This window comes from Acomys russatus, chromosome 14 (assembly GCF_903995435.1).
Source record: "Acomys russatus chromosome 14, mAcoRus1.1, whole genome shotgun sequence".
Taxonomy (NCBI): Eukaryota; Metazoa; Chordata; class Mammalia; order Rodentia; family Muridae; genus Acomys; species Acomys russatus.
In genome coordinates, this window is record NC_067150.1 from 54,814,816 (window position 1) to 54,836,230 (window position 21,415).

General features: G+C 48.0%; 1 protein-coding gene across 2 annotated transcripts in view; it reads left to right on the plus strand.

The window, feature by feature from the left end:
- Nucleotides 1-20,756, plus strand: part of Aagab (alpha and gamma adaptin binding protein) — a 39,041-nt gene extending 18,285 nt beyond the window's left edge. Inside the window, exons 6-10 of one of the 2 annotated variants that reach the window (XM_051156632.1) lie at nucleotides 15,829-15,911; nucleotides 16,875-16,974; nucleotides 19,127-19,231; nucleotides 19,651-19,700; nucleotides 20,328-20,756. In XM_051156632.1, coding sequence (XP_051012589.1) covers nucleotides 15,829-15,911; nucleotides 16,875-16,974; nucleotides 19,127-19,231; nucleotides 19,651-19,700; nucleotides 20,328-20,405 — 416 coding nt within the window. In that variant the 3' untranslated portion in view covers nucleotides 20,406-20,756. The remainder of the gene's footprint in view (nucleotides 1-15,828; nucleotides 15,912-16,874; nucleotides 16,975-19,126; nucleotides 19,232-19,650; nucleotides 19,701-20,327) is intronic. The other variant, XM_051156633.1, reaches the window with a different exon arrangement.
- The last annotated feature ends 659 nt before the right edge of the window (nucleotides 20,757-21,415 follow it).

The window sequence follows — 21,415 nt, forward strand, 5'->3', positions numbered from 1 at the left end:
GGGAGAGTGCTTAGCCAGAGGAAGCGTGGCTCCAAGAACAAGGGATTTATGTCATAAAGCCCCTCGGGGAGTCTGACCTAGCAGTGGGAGCCCACTTAGATGTCAGCACGCTGGGCAGGAGAAGTGGGCTTTCTCCTGGTGGGGTCTCTGTAGGGGCCATTAGGGTGGAGTCCAAGGTCAGGGAGACCTGAGCTGTTGCAGCAGCCTGAGGGAGACTGTTGGGCCCTGGAGGGTGTGATCGTGGTGGCTGTGTGGTGAGGGCTGGGTCTGACATGTAGTCTGTGGTTGGCTGACACTGGATCAGAGCATGCATTAGCTTGCTCAGCCTTCGGGAACAAGCTCACAGACTAGACGGCTTAGAACAATGGGAATTTATTGCCTCACTGTTCTAGAAGAAGGTCAGCAGCCCTACCCTGAGGTTCCAGAGGCACCTCCTCCAAAGATGCTGGAGAAGGGTTGCCTCGGCCGTGGTTCTGGCTTCTACAGTTCCTTGGCTGGGACACTGGTACTTCCGATCTTCCCGTGGCTTCTCTCTGCACATTTCTTTGTTCATATCTCCTCTCTTATTTGGCCAGTAGTGATATTAAGTTAGGGCCCACCCTGTGGCCATATTAATTTCCCTATTTTAAATAAAGGTGCATTTTGCTGCATCAGAGGTTAGGCCTGAGCTTTGAGAGTTGGGGGATACAATTCAGTCTAGAGTGCACTGCCTTAGCCAGTGTGCTGTGCTAGGTGAAACACTACAGAAGGAGATGAGGAAACCTGTGGTTCACACTGGCCTGTCTTCCCTGAGATACAGGGCAAGGGATGGCCAGCTCGGCAGACACTGAGTTAAGTACGGTTGGTACCCTGACTCTCATCCAGCCCTTGTGTTTGGCAAAATCCCTTCTGTGCAACAAGGAGCTTTCCCTCTCCTTCCTTCCCCTTTCTCCTTCCCTCTCCTTTCACTTTCCCTCTCCTTCCTTCCCTTCTCCTTCCCTCTCCTTTCACTTTCCCTCTCCTTCCTTCCCCTTTCTCCTTCCCTCTCCTTTTACTTTCCCTCTCCTCCTCCCTTCTCCTTCACTCTCCTTTCACTTTCCCTCTCCTTCCTCCCCTTCTCCTTCGCTCTCCTTTCACTTTCCCTCTCCTTCCTCCCCTTTCTCCTTCACTCTCCTTTCACTTTCCCTCTCCTTCCTTCCCCTTTCTCCTTCCCTCTCCTTTCACTTTCCCTCTCCTTCCTTCCCCTTTCTCCTTCCCTCTCCTTTCACTTTCCCTCTCCTTCCTCCCCTTCTCCTTCCCTCTCCTTTCACTTTCCCTCTCCTTCCTTCCCCTTTCTCCTTCCCTCTCCTTTCACTTTCCCTCTCCTTCCTCCCCTTTCTCCTTCCCTCTCCCATCTCCACGTTAGGGTCTGATGTCTCCGATGGGTCCTTTCCGTTCATTCACACATTTAGTTATTCCTTCAGGTCCATGCTAAGCACTTGTCACAGCTAGCTACTGCTTTAGACTGCGTACAGTGTAAAACTCGGTTTGAGATACGGGCCATAAACTAGATCAACTTCGAATAAAGTTCTCTTCAGTACTGCCCATTATAAATTTCTTGAAATAGCTAGAAATTCAGTGAAGCTTTTTGGCTTTAATCGTTTTTTGAAAACTCTGACCCCCATTTCATACATTAAAGAAACAATGGCTTATAATTCACATTTATAGCTGTGCAGCCACCCACGATAGTTACAGCCCCCCATGTCTGTGGAGTTAATAAACAGCAGGTTGGAAATGGTTGGAAGGAATATGTCCATCTGTGTATGTATATGTACACACACAGACACAGACACACAGACACACACATGGACACACACACACACACACACACACACACACACACACACACACACACTTTTCACTGGTCCCTAAACTGGTATAAGAGAGACCGCCCCTTAGCAGTTAAACTGTTAGCTGTTGCACGTAATGTCGAGAGGATAAGGTCTCTGGGAGGGGTGCCTAGCTTAAGCCAGCGCTGTAACATTCTGTGGCAGGGACCTGTTCTGGTAGTGGGGAGGTCCTGCACATATGTGAGTCTACAAGCTGCACCGAACGTACTTTGATTCTATCTGGGTTGGTTTTCTGTCAGCTTGACATATGCTAGGATTGTCTGGGAAGAGGATGTTCCCAGTTCCTGCAATTGGCCTGTGGGGTATCTTCTTGACTGATTGCTGTGGGAGGGCCCAGCCCACTGTGGGTGAGCCCACCCCTCGGCAAGGACCTGCGTTGTCACCAGTAAGCAGGCTGGGCGGCATGGAGAGCAACCAGTTAACAGTGCTCCTCCATGGTCTCTGCTTAGTTCCTGCTGCCTGGTTCCTGCCTTGAGCTCCTGCCTGACTTCCCTGATTACAACCGTAAGCTTCAGTAAACCCTTTCCTCTCCAGAGTCAATTTGGTCCTGGCATTTAGGACTGTTGTTTTGTGCAAAAGTACTTCCACGTTCTATGTGTTTAAACCCTGGGGCGACATTCTTAAGTGTGAAGCAAGGAGACACATTGTGGGTATGCATGGCTCTTTATTTCATTGTTGTTTACAGTCCTGGGACTCTATGTGTTTTTAGCTAAAACCCAAAGTTTTGGCACTAGCTTACTGACATGTGAAGAAGACCTGGGTCAGTTACAAGTAGAATGACCCACCTCATCCTAGAAGAAGCTCGAGATGTAGCCATGGAAGTGCAGCTCTTAGGAGGTGGGACATATTACAGAGACACAAGTCTGTCCCTAGAAAGACAGAGCTCTGTGTGACTGTGTGGTGAGGCCATAGTGTCCTTCCAGGGCGACCTGCCTCCTCTATCCCATGAGAACATGCAGCCTTCCTCCTCCTCTTTCTTTTAGTCCTGTGGATGTGCAGCTGTGTGGATGTGTATTGGGGGTGGGATATCGATGCATGAGGAGACCAGGGGCCAGCCTTGGGTGCGGCTCCTCAGAGTCTTCACCTGTACTCTGAGACAGTCTGTCATTGGGACCTAGGGCTGGTTGATGGGGCTATGTTGACAAACACGGGCTTCGCACCTGGCGATTTCATGGGTACAAGGTCACATTCGGGCCTTCAGTGGCTGAGCTATCTACCCAGTCACACCGTAGGCTTTCTGAAAGTCTGACGTTATGCATAAGAGAAGGGCGCATCCGTGGTCCCTCACGGGTGGGAAAGGGGTCCTGAAGCCCCTGCCTCAGGAGATACTGGGAGTTAATGGTTGCTGGGAAAGGGGGTCATTTTCTCCTGTGATGTAACTGCTGTTAAAGTTGCCCAGTACGTAACCTCCTGTGCTCATGCGTGCAGCCCTAATTAAACTCCATGAGTCACAAAAGAGGCCACGAAATAAGCTCAAATCAACCATGAAAATAGGAGGGAAACCTATTGGGAAAAAGATTGGTTAAGCGAGAGTGGGAAGAGGCAAGAAAGGGTAAAGGGGAGGGGATGAGAATGACTGAAATGCATAGTATGCACATACAAACTTATAAAAAATAACAATAATGAAAGTTGTGCTCACAGTTACCATATGCCTAAGTTACTGTATCCTTAGGTGTGCTCAATAGAGCTGAATACATGTCCATGCAAAGTGTTATTATAAATGCTTATAGCAGTGTTATTTATAATAGCCCATAGATAGAAACAACTCCAGAAAACAGTGATAAGTCCATACAGTGAACTGTTACTCAGTTCTAAAAAAGTGCATGTAACTACATCAGGGCTAACCACCGCTCCACTGCTGTGCCAGGAGCTTTTGTGTCCTTGTTCTTTGATGAGATGTCCAGAACGTTTAAAGCCACAGAGACAGTATTGATCAGTGGTTCCCAGGAGCTGAAGGAGAGGCTGCTAAGGAGATGGAATTTTCTTATCAGAACGTGAAAGCAATGTTTTGGATGTGGTGATAATCATGGCAGAGTTTGTGAGGAGTTTGTAAGGAGGGTGGCGTTGACATGTGAATGGCAACTCTCAGTTAAAAGTAAGCCATACCACTGATGTTCATAGCTGTGAGATAGATTATTTAATTTCATAGGATCTATTGTGAGTTAGGTGTAGAGGTCAAGTGACTTTGCCTGGGGTACAGAGGTCAAGAAGTGTCACACTCGTTACCAGGTGGGGGGTGGGGGACATGCAGTCCTCTGGGCTCTTAGTAAATAGTAGTACTCAGGGTCCCCTCTTAGACCTTCTGACTGGTTTGAGGTGAGGTCCAGCTTCCCAGATCCTTTATGCTTTGAACTCTGTGCATTTAACTCATTATGTTTATAATTATTAAATTGTAAGGACGTTTCCTCCGTCTCCATACTCCTTGTCCTCCTGAGAGTCAGTCCAGTCTTAATTATGTGTATACAGGTTGAGGTGCATGTGTGTGCAGGTGCCTGCAGAGTCCTGGAGAGGGTGTTGGATCCTCTGGAATTGGAGTTACAGTTGGTTGTGAGCTGCCTGACTTGGGTTCTGGATCCAAACTTAGGGTCCTCTGAAAGAGAAGTAAGTGCCTTTAACCGCTGAGCTGTCCTCAGCCTTGGGCTATATTTTTGATCTGTAGAGTGGAGTTGGTCTTTTCCAGTGGCTGCACGTTGGGAGCTTTTGAAGACTGCTGCCTGGGCCTCATCCAGACCATTTCTACTAGGAAGGAAGTGGTGGGAAGCTCAGCTGCAGGGACTCAGTTATGTAGCTGGTAAGAGCTGCTGGCACAGAATAGACATCTAGTTCTGACTTGTGTGAGTGTGCTTAATTGGGGAGAGTGAACTGGGCATTTTGGAAGCTTCGTTGGCCTTTGCTTTTGTAGTAGCCAAGAACCTGCATTCTCACATTCCTGGGCCCTGACTTGCAAAGCCGCAGGAAGACAAGACAGGGCCAGTCCCAGCTCACCTTAGGAAAAGGAAATGGTAGTGAGCACGCCCCTCCTTCCTCCTTTATACCTATGTGCAGCACAAAGGGCACCTGTGCACTTTGGCATCTGCCATCTTTATAAGAGTGTTCCTCAGACTCTGTGCACTTGGCCATTTGAGTTGTCTTCTTGGTGTAGACTTTAGATTCTAGTTTGACACTCATTCGGGAGCTGTCTGCTGAGCACACACTGTGATCCGGGGCCCTGTACTTGGTACACACTGCTGAACAGGCAACAGGGGGTTAGTAAGGTATATAGGGTGCTAGAAGGGGATAGGTGGTGGGAAAGGAAACTAGAGAGGGGTTGAGGTTTGGGTAGATCGCACTATAAATAGGGTGGTCAGGCTAGGTCCCTTGGTGGGTAGGGATCTGGACCTGGGAGAAGGGCAGCCTGGCAGAGTGTGTAGTAAGAGGGGAGCACACCCTGTGCATTTGAAGGATAGGCTAGGCGCTCCCTGTATCTACAGAGACGAGAGAACGGCAGAATGGATGGAGTGCTTGGGGATTTATTTTTTGGTTTTTCTTTTTCTTTTATTTTTCTTTCTTTCTTTATTTTTGGTTTTTCAAGACAGGGTTTCTCTGTGTATCCTTGGCTGTCCTGGACTTGCTTTGTAGACCAGGCTGGCCTCGAACTCACAGCGATCCACCTGCCTTTGCCTCCCGAGTGCTGGGATTAAAGGCATGCGCTACCACGCCCGGCGAGTGCTTCGGGATTTAGGGCTCTGCAGGCCATCTTGATAACTTTGGCATCTACTCAGGGAGAACTCAGGGCCATTTTGAGGCTTTGACTGGAAGAGAAGATGGCATAGTCTAACCGAGAGAGGACTCTGGCTGCTGTGTGATGGCGATGGCCAGGAGAAACCAGGAAAACATTTTCCCTGGGAGAGAAAGGCAATTTTAGGCATACTTCAATTGAGTGATTCTTAGTGGGGGCCCAGTAGGGGCAGAAGAATTCATGTGAGGTGCCACACTCAACTCTGAAGGGGTTCTTGAGAACCCCTTAGCTTAAGCTCAGTTATTGAGTCCCGTATGCCTCTCCCGGCCACCTGGGCAGACACCCTCAGCAGCCTCCGGGCCCGCTTATGAGATGGTGCTGGAGTAGCATAGTCATCCTTGCCAGGTGATCGCCCACCCTTTTGTAATTGGATGCTTTCAGTAACAACTCAAAGGTGTGCGACACCATCCTATGAGCACTTCAGTGCATAAAGAAATCAAAGGTCGCAGCAGGTAGAGCGTCTTCTGGGAAAGGCTGTTTTTGTGCTCCCATGCTTCTACCCCAGCGCCAACTTTCTTTCTGACCCCTCTCCGGCCTAGTCTTCCTGTGAGGTGAAGGACAGTGGTGGCCTGTGCCTGGAAGCCCAGCACCCGAGACTGAGGCAAGAGGTCCCTGAATTTGAGGTCAGCCTGATGACATAATGATCATCTGCCTCAGAACCGGGCAACATATGGTTCAGGGTGACTAGATGATCAAGGAGGTGGAAAGAATGGGGCTGCCCAGCACACTGTAGAAAAACCAAAGAGGGAGGGATTGTGGTACACACACACACACACACACACACACACACACACACACACACACACACACACACACACACACACACGTACACGTGCGTACACAAAATACATGTTTGTGGGTTTGTGGCCAGGTTGACTCATTAGATTTTGTCTGCCTGTGTGTGCACATATGTGAGTAATTATTATAAGCTGATGTAAAGATTAAGAGAAAGATGCTTAGGAAAAAAAGCAAATATACCCAAGAGCTTGGGGTGTGGGTTTGTTAAAGACTAATTGTAATGACCTTTGTTGCATGTGTAGACGGGAGCGGGCTTATGTACGTGTGTGTACTTGTAGAGGCCCAGGGCTGACATGAGTATCTTTGGTCATTCTCCACTTTGTATTTTGGGGCAATGTCTCTCACTGAACCTGGAGCTCACCATTTTGGCTGCCTTGGTACCCCTGTCTCTGCCTCCCATGTGCTGAGCTTACATGTGGGTCACCATGACTACCTGGCCGTTACATTGGTCTTGAGTATTGAACTTGGGTTCTTGCACTGTTATGGCAAGGACTTTACCCTGCTGAACTGTCTCCTCAGTACCTGTCTTTGCATTTTATAGAATGTAAGGGGCATTGCTTTACTTGACACAATTGCTTGAGTGCTAGCCCGAGCAAGGCACCAGAATCTCCACGTATGTGTTTGGTACAGCTTCTTCTTTTACAGGAAAAGGAGGCATTGGGGAGGCGACTTGTCCATACCCTCAGTGACTCAGCCAAGGCAGCGCAGGACCACAGGTCTCTTGAGCTAGAGTGTTGATCCCATCATGCAGTCATGGCCTAGTTCAGGGTTATTAGTCCACTAGAGAGCTGAGCACAGAGATTCAGTGAGTGGCCCTGGCTGCACGGGGGAACCGCTGGCAGAGCCAGGTGAGGGATTTACCACAAGTTGTCTCAGCCTAGGTGTGCTATATTTTAACAAGACTGACTGGAGGTAATGATTATATCTGAGGTTTGGGGTTTCTTTTGCTTAATTGTTTTAAATCCTTTTATGTTATCTGAATAGCATGGCGTTAGTCCTAACCCATCGTCCCTGAACCTAATCCAAAGAATGCACTGCGGAGCTCCCAGCTAGCTAATACAGCAAACAGTGATGACTGACTTGTGAGTGGGAGCAGTGTGTTTTCATTATTTTACTTGGAGTCAAGGTAGATTAGTATTCTATTCAGCTTGAGTTATGACTGTTTATACACTGTAGGTACTTAGTGTCCTTTAAAATTTAATACCAGGTTTAAAAGCAAACATTTTATACAGTTGCAGGCAAATCACTGTAGTCCCTTTTTGCTTAATGGGAAGGGAGTTATGTCCTGAGAAAGGCATCATCAGGTGAAGCCATCATTGTATAACCATTGTGAGATGTGCTCACACAAACCCAGGTGGTATGCCAGTCATGTGATGTAGCCTTCCTGTGCAGTCACGACATAGTATTGGGCAGATGTAGCAGACTGCTATGCATAGTTGTGCAATGAACTTTATAAGTAGCCATAACAACAATAGTAACCACAGTATAAGTGTGTGAAACAGTGTGAATCAAGTAGTGTATAGTTAGTTGTGCATGCTGTACTTTCACCGACAGGTAGTGCAGTGGGGCCTGTTTACACCAGGGATCACCATGACTTTGTTGTAACACATTAAGACATTACCAGGCAACAGGCTCCTTCAGCTTTGTCTTAGTCACTGTCCTGTTGCTGTGAAGAGACACCATGATCAAGCAAAGCTTATGAAAGAAAGCATTTAACTGGGGCTGGCTTGCAGTGTCAGAGGTGTGGTCCATTATCATCATGGTGGGAAGCATGGCGGCATGCAGGTTGAGCAGTAGCTGACAGCTACAGGCCCAGAGAGAAAGACACTGGGCCTGGCACAGGCTTTTAAAACCTCAAAGCCCACCCCCGGGGACAAACTTTCTCTAACAAGGCCGTTGTTACCACTAATCCTTTTAATCCTTTCAAATAGTGCCATTTCCTGGTACCTAAGAATTCAAGCATATGAGCCTATGGGAGCCATTCCTATTAAAACCACCACAAGCTTGTTAGGGTCTTTTAAACTACTGCCGTACTACATTGCAGGCTATAGTTGACCCAGATGTTATGCAGTATATGACCACACTAGAAAGGTATATAGATCTTCCTGATAGATGTGACTTGTGTGCAGCCTTACAATGGAGTTTTTACTATTGGATCTTTCAGTGCCTCGTTTCATCAGATGTATCATTCTCAGTGAACACAATACTGCTCCAAAAGGGATAGACTTTTATGTTTGGGAGACAAAAAATAAATTCCTACTTTGTTATGTATAAAGTACAGCTCCATACAGCACACGACCAGAAACAGTGTCATTTATCTGTAGCACTGGATTGCACTTGAGAGAAAACAAGGCCTAAAATACCCCTGGAGGCAGGAGCTGCTGGGAAAGTGGCTGGAAGCACTGAGCTCAAGGTCTGTATTCTAGGCTCTGCCCAGTAGGAAGTCCACAGGCACCATTGCATCATGGCGGTCAGGGAAGCCACTGGGGGCACTCGGGGGCCACCTAGCCTCTTCAGGCGACTATCCCCTTCCTTTGCTGGTGTGCCTTATGCTTCCTCAATCTGAGTTCGGGCTGCAACTCAAAGACAGGATGGAGATGAGGTCTCAGCTCCTTGCTGTGGTCCCCACACTCCCCCGAGAGCCTGCTCTGTGGCTTGAAAACCAGCCAAGTCGTCTGACATTTATAGTTTGGTAATGTCCCTTTATTATCACTGTCATGAAAGTAGAAACTGTGGGTCACTACCTCATGACAAATGTGACAGATGTTTTTAAGGCCCCACCCCCTTCTCTTTGAGTTTCCTAAGAGCGTCTTCCATCTGGTGCATCAGAGAGCCTCATTGCAAAGTATTTTGCTTGCAGCAGTGCCTTGAACTTGTAGAGTCTGGTACATTATGTTCTGGTTTGACGTTTCTGAGACTAGCACACCATGGAGGAGGGTAGTATACACAACACCTTTGCCAGGTGTCGAATTTATGTTATTTAGCGTTCCTGTGCCTGCTTTCTTAAGCTGGACACTGGCAAGTTCAGTGGAGGGCTTTTTCTGCAGTGGTGGCTTCTGGGTATTACATCAGGTAGCACCCAGTTGGTGAAGAGGGGCAGTGGAGCCAGGGAAGGAGCCGGTAGACTAAACAGATGCTAAAACTTTACGACTCCACCCACAGTGGGCAGGGAGCGACTCTTACATACAGCAGTTTCCCATTGTCCCATTGCAAGTGAGATGAGTGTCTGTCTCATAAAGTGTCACCTAAATGATCATCTGTTGCCCCCACATGTCCTGAGTAAATGATTGCATGGCCGAAGTCCCAGGTTCCAGTTCAGGCTGGCCTTTGTAACTGATGGAAAGAACCCCCCCCCCAAAAAGAAATGAGTGCCCATGCTACAGGGCCCCAGTTTCCACATTTGCCCGAGATGTTCACCTGAGAAAGTAGATAGCTGTGTCTTCTACTTTTAAAAGATGATGATGATGGTGGTGGTGGTGGTGGTGGTGATGATGGTGGTGGTGATATGGTGGTGATGATGGTGGTGGGTGATGGTGGTGGTGGTGGTGGTGGTGGTGGTGGTGGTGGTGGAGGTGGTGGTGGTGGTGAAGATGATGATCTAGGTAGCTCAGGCTAGTCTTGAACTTGATGCTTTTGCCTCTGTCTTCTAAATGCTGGGATTGGAGACATGGATCACCACATCCAGTTCTATTACATTTTTAAGAAGTGAAAAATGATGATCTAAAAAATTGGGGGCCTAGAGAGATGGCTCAGAAGCTAAGAGTACTGCCTAATTTTCCAAAGGTCCTGAGTTCAATTCCCAGCAACCACATGGTGGCTCACAGCCATCCATAATGAGATCTGGGGCCCTCTTCTGGTGTGCAGGTGTACATGCAGGCAAAACACTACACATGATAAATTAAAAAACATTTTTTTTTTTAATTTGAATCTATGTCAGAGAAAAATAAAGCATCACCTTAGTGAGAGGAAAAATGGTCAATAGAGAGAGATCTAGTTAGTCTGCCCTGTACCTGCATAACTTTAGGAACTTGACTTTTCGTCTTTGGACCCTGGTATCCAATTTCAGGGGCACCATCCAGTGAAATGGATGTCATTAAATCCCATGAAGCTGAGCTGGAGTTCAGCTTTTAAACAGCATTGAGGAACCCAAGATACAACCTGAGCACTCAGACTATTCCCTGCCTATGAGTGTCACTTGCCGTTCCATGTGTCTAAAAGCATTATGCTGAAAAGACTGTATTGTAAGGGGGCAGAGGATTGTGGGAACTTAGAAGATAGGAGGAAACAGTGGGCTTTTCAGGTGTGGCCTTTGGGAGTGTCCACACACACAGCAGTGTCAGGAACTCTCATCCACAGGGCACCCTGGAGGCTGTTCTTGACCCCCTCACTCTTCCGTTACAGTTGTTCTGAAGCTGGTTACAAACACGCGAGAGCACCATCTTGTTGTGGTCTTCATGCTGTTGTTCCCCACATTTGGGTCTCAGTGGTGCTTTTGGTTGCCACACCCCTTTGAGGGTTTTTCCACCATGTGTGCTGCGGACATAGGCCCCATAGTAGGGCCTTTGTTGGAGCTAGTGCAGAGCTCTCCTTTATGGCTTCAGGAAAGACAGTGCTGTCCAAAGTTCAGCTCACTCTTCAGGCCGTGTGCAGGAGGAGGAGGGCGTCCACCCCAGCGCTCTGTCGTATCTTTGCTGCTGTCATTTTCTTCTTGGTACTTCATTCTCCACAGTGAACTTTCTGCTCATATGAGAGTGAGAAAAGCGCGATCTTGCTCTCATGAGCAGCTCCTCTCTGCCACAGGCACAGAGCACAGGCACATTTCCCTGAGTCCACGTGAGCCTGAGTAAGTGTTGCTTTAATGATGTATTCAAGACTTCAGGTAGTGGGTGAGTGGGAGAGAATAAATAAGGGTTTGGCTTTGTGTGTGTGTGTGTGTGTGTGTGTGTGTGTGTGTGGTGGTGGTGATGGTGGTGGGTTTTGTTTTTGTTTTTTTAATGCACATGGTTGTTTTGCCTACACATATGTCCATGCACCATTTGGGTACAGGGCCCACAGAGGCCAGAAGAGGGCTTCAGATCCCCTGGGACTGGAGTTGCAGATGGGTCTGAATTGCCATTGGTGCTGGAAATTGAACCCTGGTCTAGAAAAGCAGCCAATGCTCTTTCACCACTGAACCGTCTCTCCAGTCTTCCATGTTTTGTTTTTGTTGTTTTAAACTCCCCAGGAAGAAATGAAATATGTTATAGTAATGTAGATTCTTTTTCCTGGTAGTGGTGACAACATTTGTGACCTTTCTTAAAGGTTGTGTGACCCAGATGCTGTGGCACGCCATATCATTGGAAGATTCTCCCTAAAATATGGGTACCACGTCTCTGTGAACTTAGAAGGGCCGTGGCTGAGCTTAAAATGAATGTGGCCTTAGCTGTCACTGTGTGAGTGGAGAAGACCATGTTCACTACAAGGAAGGCTTTTGTACAGACTGGGAGAGGAGGCAAGAATAACAAAGCCACTTAAAATACAGAGACTGGATGTTCTCCACAGTTGTGTGGAGAGCGGGGACTGCCTCTGACATGAACTCTGGTGCCCCATATTGACCACCTCCCCTTGGTGGGGAGGCCTGGAGGTACGCAAAGAAAGAATAAGCTGGCCACTAAGATGAGACTTGATAGCCTATGACCATATAGTGGGGAGGAGGCCCCCCTCAGTCATAGACCTAGGGGAGGGGAATAGAGTGAAGGAGGGAGGGAGGAATGGGAGGATACAAGTGAGGGGATAACAATTGAGTTGTAATCTGAATAAATTAAATAAATAAAAATAAAATAAATAATAATAATAAAAGATACAGAGACTGCCTGAGCTTCCTCAGGTGATGCCTAGTAGTTGCTGCTTTCCAGAAACAAGAACTGGGAAGCAGACACAGAAAATGTTTAACAGGTTGTGTAGGCTTGGGATGTGGCCAAGGAGATAGATTCTTAACATTTGAGGGATCTGTGCTGCTAACAAGCACTGCTTGGTTTTGTTTTTCATGGCACTGGCATCTTCCATCTGTAATTTACTGGACCACTGGAATGGAGTCAGATGTTTTGGGATAAATTTAATACAGAGTGATTAATTCCTCTTTACCTGTGGTATTGGTTACCTGTAGTCAACAAACTGTACCCCAGAAGTTTTGGAAATAAATAACTCCTGTTTTCAACTGGTGTGCTTGTCTGAGTGAAGAGTGGCATATTGTACCGTCCTGCCTGAGGAGGTGGGTTGTCCTTTTTAGCAGCCCATCTCACACACTGCCATCTGCCCAGCAGTCAGCAGTCACCTAGTGGCCGTCCTGACTGCCAGTTGGCTGCTGAGGTATTTCAGTGCCTGTCTTCACATGATCCTTACTTTGTTAATAACGGCTCTAAATGCAGTTGCTAGTGATTTGGGTTGTCTAGGTAACTAGAATGAACTGGAGAGAAGCCATCCAGAATTTCCTAGAATATCTTTTCATAAGAGGAATGAGTTCAGTGCATGGAAATGTTTGGAGAGAGGGCAACTATTCCCACAGAACTCTTGGTTAACTTTTCATGTGTATGTGTTTGGGCCTTAGTGTATGTGCATGCGCCATGTGCGTGCAGTGCTCAAAGCAGCCAGGAGGGGGTGCCAAAGCCTCTGGAGCTGGAGTTGCAGAGGGCTGTGAGCTCCTGCGATTGCTGGAAGCCACCTGCAGCCCATTGCAAGAGCAGCCAGTACTCTTCACTGCTGAGCCGTCTCTCCAGCCAGCTGGAAAACTTTCATTAGAATATTCTGTTTGAAATACTCATTTTATTGTAGTTGTTGTTTTAACTGTCTAACTTATAGACTAAAGCTTATCATAAGATGTATTTGTGGGCTGGGTGTCCCTGAACCAAATGCTCTAAGTCTCTCAGGTTTTGAGACTCTCTGCATTTTGGAATACTTGCACGTATGTGTGCAGAACACATGTGCTATTTGTTCAGGTCTTCTTGACCTATGCATATGACCCACAGTAACAGTGCTAATGTGCGCCTGCGTTTCCCCTGCGGCTTCATGGGACTTGATTTTGGAGCATTTCTGATTTCTGAATTAGGGCTGCTCAACTCATGGGGGAAAACAGTCAGAAGAACAGTTAAGTCCAAGCACAGTTGCAAGCTTTGGTGTGCCTGGGTCCTTGCTGGTGAGGGTGGCTGCCTTTTTTATGCTTCCTGACTGATTTAGTTTTCATAAAACCTTGTTCCTCCTGCATGCCTGAAGTTCTAGAAGAACCAGCTAAATAAGTGCCTTGGTTTGTTTCTTCCTAGTATAGTGCTTTGTGCTGTCAGGAAAACCATAGGCGCTAGGACTGGCCTCAGCAGCTGAAGGGAAGGTCCTTTTCCATAGGAATAGCATTTCCATGCCAGAAACTGGGGGGAGGGGAGGGCTACTAGCAAGTAAGAGAGATTTATGTAATTCTTTTTCATGAATGGCGTGTGGTGGGTGCATGTGCGCAGAACTGTGAAGAGCACCAAAGCAGAAGACCCAGTGTCTACAATACCAGCCAGACCGTTTGAGCAGCACTCGATGCAAGCAGTCTGCTTTGAATAAACAAAAGTAGATTCTTCTCTCAACTGTATAAATGTATGTGTCCCTGACTTCCTTAAACTGTAAGCAGAGGATCTGATGAGCTGGCTGACTCCTCCGTTGTCATCAGAAGCACCGAGTGCAGTTCCCTCCAGCTCATTCCAAACCCATGGCTCAGCGTGAGCTTTTTAAGGTTTTGAAATGTAAGGATTTAATATATATATATATACACACACACACACACACATATATATATATATTAAGCAAAAAAGGAAGAAAGTCCTTAAGCACAGCGAATTCCAAGGTACGAGAGGAGAGGAGGCTGACAGCTCTTCTCAGCTGCAGGCTTCTGGAGCAGGGACCACTGCACTCAGTGACCGGTGGCTTCACAGTGCAATAGATGGAGCCACTGTGAGGTGGTTTGTGTAAGGTCAGGCGGGAGAGCGAGAGTTTGGTCAGAAGCTCAGTCTCTTCCCACTGCTCTTTTTCCTCACAATTTTATCTGTTAGCATCAGAGCAATAAACATTAGACTTATGGTCTTGTAACTGAGGCTAAAATAGCATAAAATAATGAAAGCTTTTAAAATGGATGGACATAGAAAAAGTCAAAGGTGCCCAAAGGTTTATAGTTTGTTGTAGGGTCATATCCCCCTTTGCCTGGCTCCTCATAGGCCTCTGTAAGAAGGGAGATATTCTAAGATGCACTGAGGTCATGTATTTTCTCAGGAGTGGCAGCCTGCCAAGTTTAGGGAATGCCAAGCTTTTGAATTGGGATTTGAGAGACTTGTGAATTACAGTTGAAAATGACCAAAAGTCCAAGTTTTTTCCAGTAAGAGAAGGGAGGGCACTTGTGTTTGCTGTGCAAAAACTGCCTTTTGTTCCTGTCAGCCAGTAGGTAAGCACTCGTGAGTCCACAGCTCAGATAGTGTTACCCGCTGCCTAGGGAACCTGACCTTGGCCTCTGAACCCCTGAGAGGAGGGTGCACTGCCCAGGGCTGCAAGCTGAGGAATCCTTAGTCCGCATCTGATCTTGACTCTGCTGCCTGGAACACTTGCTGGGAGTTGAGATGAGTGGGCCTCTACCCCAGCTTCGTGATGGACTGAGCCTGGACCTTGAGCTAGTTTTTACTGTGTGTTCTGGGTGATTCTTCACTTGGTTCCAGACACTCTGTCCTCATTGTGACACAAACCATGGGACCCTCGAGCACCCCTCGGTAGCAGGGTGACAACTGTGTTTTAAAATGTCATGTTCCTTTTTATACAGTAGTAATGCTTTCAAGCTGACGTGTAAAATGTTTCGAACTTTTAGTCAACAGCAGCTACTGAAACACTGGTGCCTTGGAATGGCATTTGTGTGTAATAGCCTTCTGGTTTTTCACCTGACTGGTTTCAGCCAATATTCTGTCATTGAAAACAATTACTCAGAATCGAGAGAGTGTGTCATCAGTCACCTTTGTGTCACTGTGACAAATGCCTGAGATGATCACCTTCCAAGGCTCAGGCTTTCAATCTGTGGTTGATCAGCCTTATCACTTTGGATTGTCACACCACAACACATCATGGTGTGTATAGGATGGAGATGACTGTCACCGTGGTGGCCAAGCAAAAACAGAGACAAGGTCCACATCCCAGTGTCCCCTTCAAAGAAATGCCCCCAGTGACCTTACTTTCCCCAAGTATGTCCCATTACTTCCTGGTAGCACACAGGCCTTCGGGGGACTTTTCAGGTCTAAACTCTTTTACCAGCATGGGCAGAGGTGGATTTGAGGACAGAGCCTTTGCTTGTCACAGTAGCTGTAAGCAATAACATCTATGATGTTTTCTCTCCAGACAGGAGCCAGGGCCTCAGCCTTCTCAACTCACTGGCTGGAGCAAACTGCAGCATTGGATCAGCAGAGAGCTGTCACTCCGAGGTAAAGGATTCAGTAGTTGGAAGGAGACTTAAAGCACCTGATTGTGCCTGATAATGCCTAACCCCTGTTGAGGGAATGCTGGTCCAGCCCCCTCAGCAGGTTTGCACTCAGGATATCCTGTAGTTTTTTTTTGTTTTTTGTTTTTCTAGAGCACTTTTTAACTATGTAAGAATTTCCTTACAGCAAAATCTTGCTTGTAGATCTCTATGTAGAAAATAAAAATGAATCTTCTTCAGTACTTGTTCACCAAAGTCCTGAATCAGCTGAGTGAGCTGGCAGGCTGTTTTCACCCTCTCTCCTCAGCAGCTCCATTCTGAGTTTACTTGGTCAGCCTGTCAGACCCAGGTGCCACGCATGTCCAGGTGCCACGCATGTGCCACGCCACATCGCTTTCCCAGCCACTGAGCTGTTTGTGTTCTTTTGACGTTGTCTGTGCATGTGTTCATGCTTGTTTACGTAAGCGCAGGTGCCAGAGGACACCTCAGGGGTCATCCTAAGGAACACAGTCCACCTTCCTTCCAGACGGATTCTCACTAACCACAGAGCTCACCATCTAGACCAGCCAGCCCTACGGAACCTCTTGTCTCCCCCTCCCCAGTGCACCACATTTGGCCTTTTTATGTGGGTGCTGGGGACCAAATTCCAATCTGCATGCCTGTGAGACATGTACTTTACTGACGGAGCTATCTCCCAGCCCAGAACATGGATCTCAGCACATGCAAGCAGAGCAAGTGTTAGTAGCCTGCAGCCAAGGCCTGATACTTCAGTTCTTCCCTGAGGGCAGTACCACTGGGGCAGTGGCTTTGTGATTTTTCGTGTTTGGCTATGACCTTGTTCCTGTCCACCTGCTCCTCCAGGGCCTGTCAGTGCTTCTCCACAGCTAGCTGCGGGTGGGAGCATGAACCCTTGTGGAGCTTTCACTGAAATGGCTTGCTGTTAAGTTGTTGCCTCTGTATTCCCCAGCAGCAGGTGCCGATGCCAGCAGCTGAGATGACAGAGTCCCTCCCTAGCCATCGCAGTGGTGCCTGTGGCTCAGCAGGCGCACAGGTTGACAGCATTGTGGGTAAGTTCCTCCATGAGCTCCTCAGAGATAACAGCAGGACTCAGAATAGACACCTGATGGAAAGCGCTTGGCTCGAGCCTTCTCCGCAGCTGTCAGGCAGGAGGAAGGACAGATAGTGGCTTTTCCTCCTCCATTCTTTTAGTAGGATCGTGATTCAAATCATCTTGCCTAAGACAGCCAGCCTGATGGTAACCACTTCTGCCTTCTGCAAGTTTCTCATGGTGTTTAAACAGAAGCCAAAACTAACGGTGACTGACGCGTCACACAGGCTCTCACCTTCTAAAGGCTCTTTCATGCCTTCATGCTTATCTGCTTGTGGAGTGTGTAGAGAAGACATGTTGTGGCCATGAAGCCTAGAAAAGTTCAGCGAAGCAGGCACTGGCACCTACTCTGTCCTTCAGAAGCAAGGAAGCCAAGGAACTGAGTGGACAGTGACCGTGGTGTCAGTCTGTGGGAACAGTGCTGTTTCCACGTAGAAAGCTCAAGTGATTGGGCAGAGAAACCCTGAAAGTGACATGTGACCCTCTCTTCAGGCAGCCTTGTCCCCCGGGACCGGGTATCTGCAGTCTCCTAGAACATTCCCATTCTCCCACTTGCTGGACGCATCTAGCTTTTGCTCGCTTCCTGACATCCCAGTGGCTGGCTGTGCAGGCCGCCTGCGACCTCGGTGTTCCCGTCCTCGGCTTGACTGAGCAGCCTTCAGGACTCTGGACAGTGCTCACTGAAGCAACATCTTCTCTTCACTCCCCAGCACCTTGTCTCTGGCTTCCCTTCTGAATGCCTTTGCCAGATTGTTCTCCCTTTCCCAAATTTCAAATAGCTGTCCTCAGTGGCCCATCTAAACTCTTCTTCTGAACGTATTTTCAGGGCACAAAGTAACTGTGTCCTTGTCTCTAGCTCAGTTACCATTTCTGTGCACAGGTAAGTCAGAAATTTTGTCTTTAGCACTGTACACCAACAGCCTGCCTCATGTGCCCTGAACCAAGACACAGTTATGATCCCAGATGCACTTAAATTATATGGCAGCGTGGCAAATGAAAAGGATTAAAAGTGGCCATTCTTGTCTTCAGGGAGTTTATGGGCAAGTGTAGAGCTAGACCTTGTAATAGTCAAGGCCATGGGCATTGGAGTACCATATATGGCTTCAAGTCAGAGCTGTACCTCTGCCAGTGATGCAGCCTCAAGTACATGATTCTGCCTCGTGGTCTGTTAAGCAGGAGTGAGCAGTCTGCCCTCACATGGCTGTCGTGAAGCAGAGGTATACTCTGTAAGGTCAAGTACTCCCGCTGGGTGAAATGTGGCTGTAGTGTAGCTCAGTGGTAGAATGCTTACCAAGCATGTGCAAGGCTCTGGGTTTGACCCCTGATGCTCCAGAAACAGGAGTGGGGAGACATAAGAAAGGGGGATTGGATGGACTGAGTGATGGACATAAAGGAAGGGGAATGGATGGACAGAGCGATGGACATAAGGGAAGAGGAATAGGTGGACAAAAAATTTTAAAGCACTCAGTACTGTGTGTGTTTGCGGTAGTGGAGGTAGATGACATTAGAGAACCAACGAGCCCACACAAATGCTGCCACAGCTCTGCCAACAGTGGAAAGAGTCTGCGGAGCCCTGGGCACTGGATGGTCAGGGGGAAGCCACTGTCGCGGTGGTCAAGATGTAATATCAGGGGCTGGAGAGATGAGTGAGCATTTTAAGTAACGTGCTGAGGTAGAAATGGTGGATTGCATTAAGAATTAAAATTGTATTAAGAACACATGATTTTAAACAGCTTCACCTCTGATAGCTAGCTGTCATTAGGTGAGCTGATTTTTAAGCATGAGTTGTTGTTTTTCATCTACAAGTTGTAGGCAATGATACCTGTCCTAATAGGCTTAGGTGTGGCCATTGTAATCATGGACATGGACATGACTGCACCAGCCCTGTTGAGTGTGTAGCAAGGGGGGCGGGGCCGAGGCAGGTGCCTTTCGCAGCTAGTTGCTACCTCATCCCAGTGCTGTAAGGATGAAAAGTGGCTGTTCGTTTGTAGGGAGCCTCCAGCAGCCCAGCCAGTCGTCAGGCAGGCACGCACGAGCTGTGCACATCGCCAAAAGCTAGCACTGACTACCTTACATGTGTGTAAGTAATGTGTGATCAACTCTGATTTCAGATCCCATGTTAGACCTGGATATTCAGGAATTAGCGAGTCTTACCACCGGAGGAGGAGATCTGGAGAACTTCGAGAGACTCTTTACAAAGTTAAAGGAAATGAAAGGTAACTATCTCAGCATGTCTCATAGCCTCTCATGTCGATGCTCTTCTAGTTTATGTGGTAATGGCTGGATCCGATTCTGAGCTCTAGGCTTGAGAGATTTAGCTGCTTAGGAGATTGGGCCATTTTGTTGGTTTAAAATTCCCTGGGGTCTCCATCCTCTTCCCCTCACTTTCCTGTCTTCTAAAGTGTGTCTCTTCCTTTAGTGGGTCTCATCAGCTCGGCATCTGTCACATTCCCACCAGCTCACTCACATCCCATCTGGAAACGTGGGAAGATAAAGCTTCCTAATAGCTGTAATGACTATACCTCAAGCGTATGTTCCAGAAACCCATCTACCGCCTTCGAGCGTTAGCACACCCATGCGCTCCACATACTCCTGTGCTATAAGACAAATTTCTTAAGCTATATTTTCCCCCTAGACAAGGCTGCGACGCTTCCTCATGAGCAAAGAAAGTTGCACGCAGAAAAGGTAAGAAGACCAGCAGGTGTTTATCATCTAACAAAGGCCTTTCCTGTGACGTGTGTGGTGCCACGGGGCCTTAGCATGAGTGCTGTACTAGATGTTACAGCAGCTGGCTGCTTACCTGTACAACAGTAACATGGTTGCTGCAGTCAAACTGAGGTATCTTCAGTATATGTTACGTGACATGGAACCTTCACCCAGACTCGGGATGCTTGCCTTCCTCTTAGGCCAGAAAACTCATAGCTGTTTTGTTTTGCTGTTACCACAGCAACACATGTTCTTGGCAGGAAACAGACATGATTGGTGGCATCTCATTATATGAACTGTGTCATCATTTATTTGCCCAGCTCCTTTCCAGACATTGAGGCCGGCTGTGCACTTGTGTTTTTGCTTCTGTCAATAACGAAGCTGGGCATCTCCCCACCCTTCCCATTTGAGTGCAGCCCTGGTTGCAAGCTCACCACACATCCAGTGCAGAAATCTGGGTCAAAGGCTGCCCAGGGGTTTTAATGTGTGTTGCTGGAGGGCAAAAGTATGGAACTGTAGACCTCAGTCAGTTTGGGTGTGGCGTACGAAATGAGCTGAAAGCTGCCTGTTACAAACCTGAGGCTTGTCACATGCTTCCCTCCACAGGTGGCCAAAGCCTTCTGGATGGCCATCGGAGGAGACCGGGATGAGATCGAAGGCCTTTCTTCTGACGAGGAGCACTGAATTCTCCTGCTAGGTCTGACTGACACCGGTGCCAGCACTGTGTGCCCAAAGCGCTTTCTTTCTCAGTCGGGTTCTGTTTTGCCGAGATTGCCCTTATCATGCTGGCTGGCCGTCTGACTGGATTTTGGGGTCCCTTTAACTGATCTTTTAGAAAGGAGCTAAGGAGAAATCTTTGCTCCCGCGGCATAGGTGGACAAGGTGTGAAATAACAGTATCAAGACAACTTCAGATCTCCATTCTTCGCTAAAGGACCAGGGTAGAGCGGGGCCCAGCAATCTATAGTATAAGAGGGCCGAGTACGTAAGAGCACACTGTGATCCCAGCTCCTGGAGGCTGAGGCCAGCCCTGGGCTCCATAAGGAGGCCTGCCTGCCTGTGTGCTCCATCACCACCAGCTGGTACCCTGGCTGCAGCTCGGGAGCTTATGCTGTTTCCTGTGTACTGTCACTGGTCCCCACCAAGAGCGCAGCTCTGACCTAAGGTGGACATTGTTGAGAGAAAAGGAGGCAGCTTTAGATCTGGTGTGTGCCTAGGGGATAGAGGGAACAGATGGCTCATGGGTTTGTCTCTTAGCAAGTCCTTATGGACATTTTAAGTTCAGTGTCTGAGCTCCTGCCACAAAGAAGTAAAAGTCAGGTGCGCATCTAGAGGCAAATGCTGCCCTCTGGGGAGGGCAAAGCACCCCTTTCCCCAGCTGCTGGCCAAGTGCAGCTCTGTGTGGGCCAGAGCAGTAGCAGGTATTGGTTCTGAGCACACTACACTGGCACACTGGCATCAGTGCTCTTCTGACCGAGTGCTCTCCCTGGCCACTTGAGGTGTCAGAGCTGTGCTATTGTACACTATGCCCTGAAATCAAGGCAGTGTCCCTTCTTTCTACTTGGAAGCCAGAGGTCACTGTCAAAGCACCAGCACCAAGCAGAGGGGAGTGTGTGTGCCGTCAAACAACCACCAGTTCTTGAGCCACCACAGCGGTTTGCTGCAGGGCTGCTGGCTCCTCTGTAACCCGCCAGG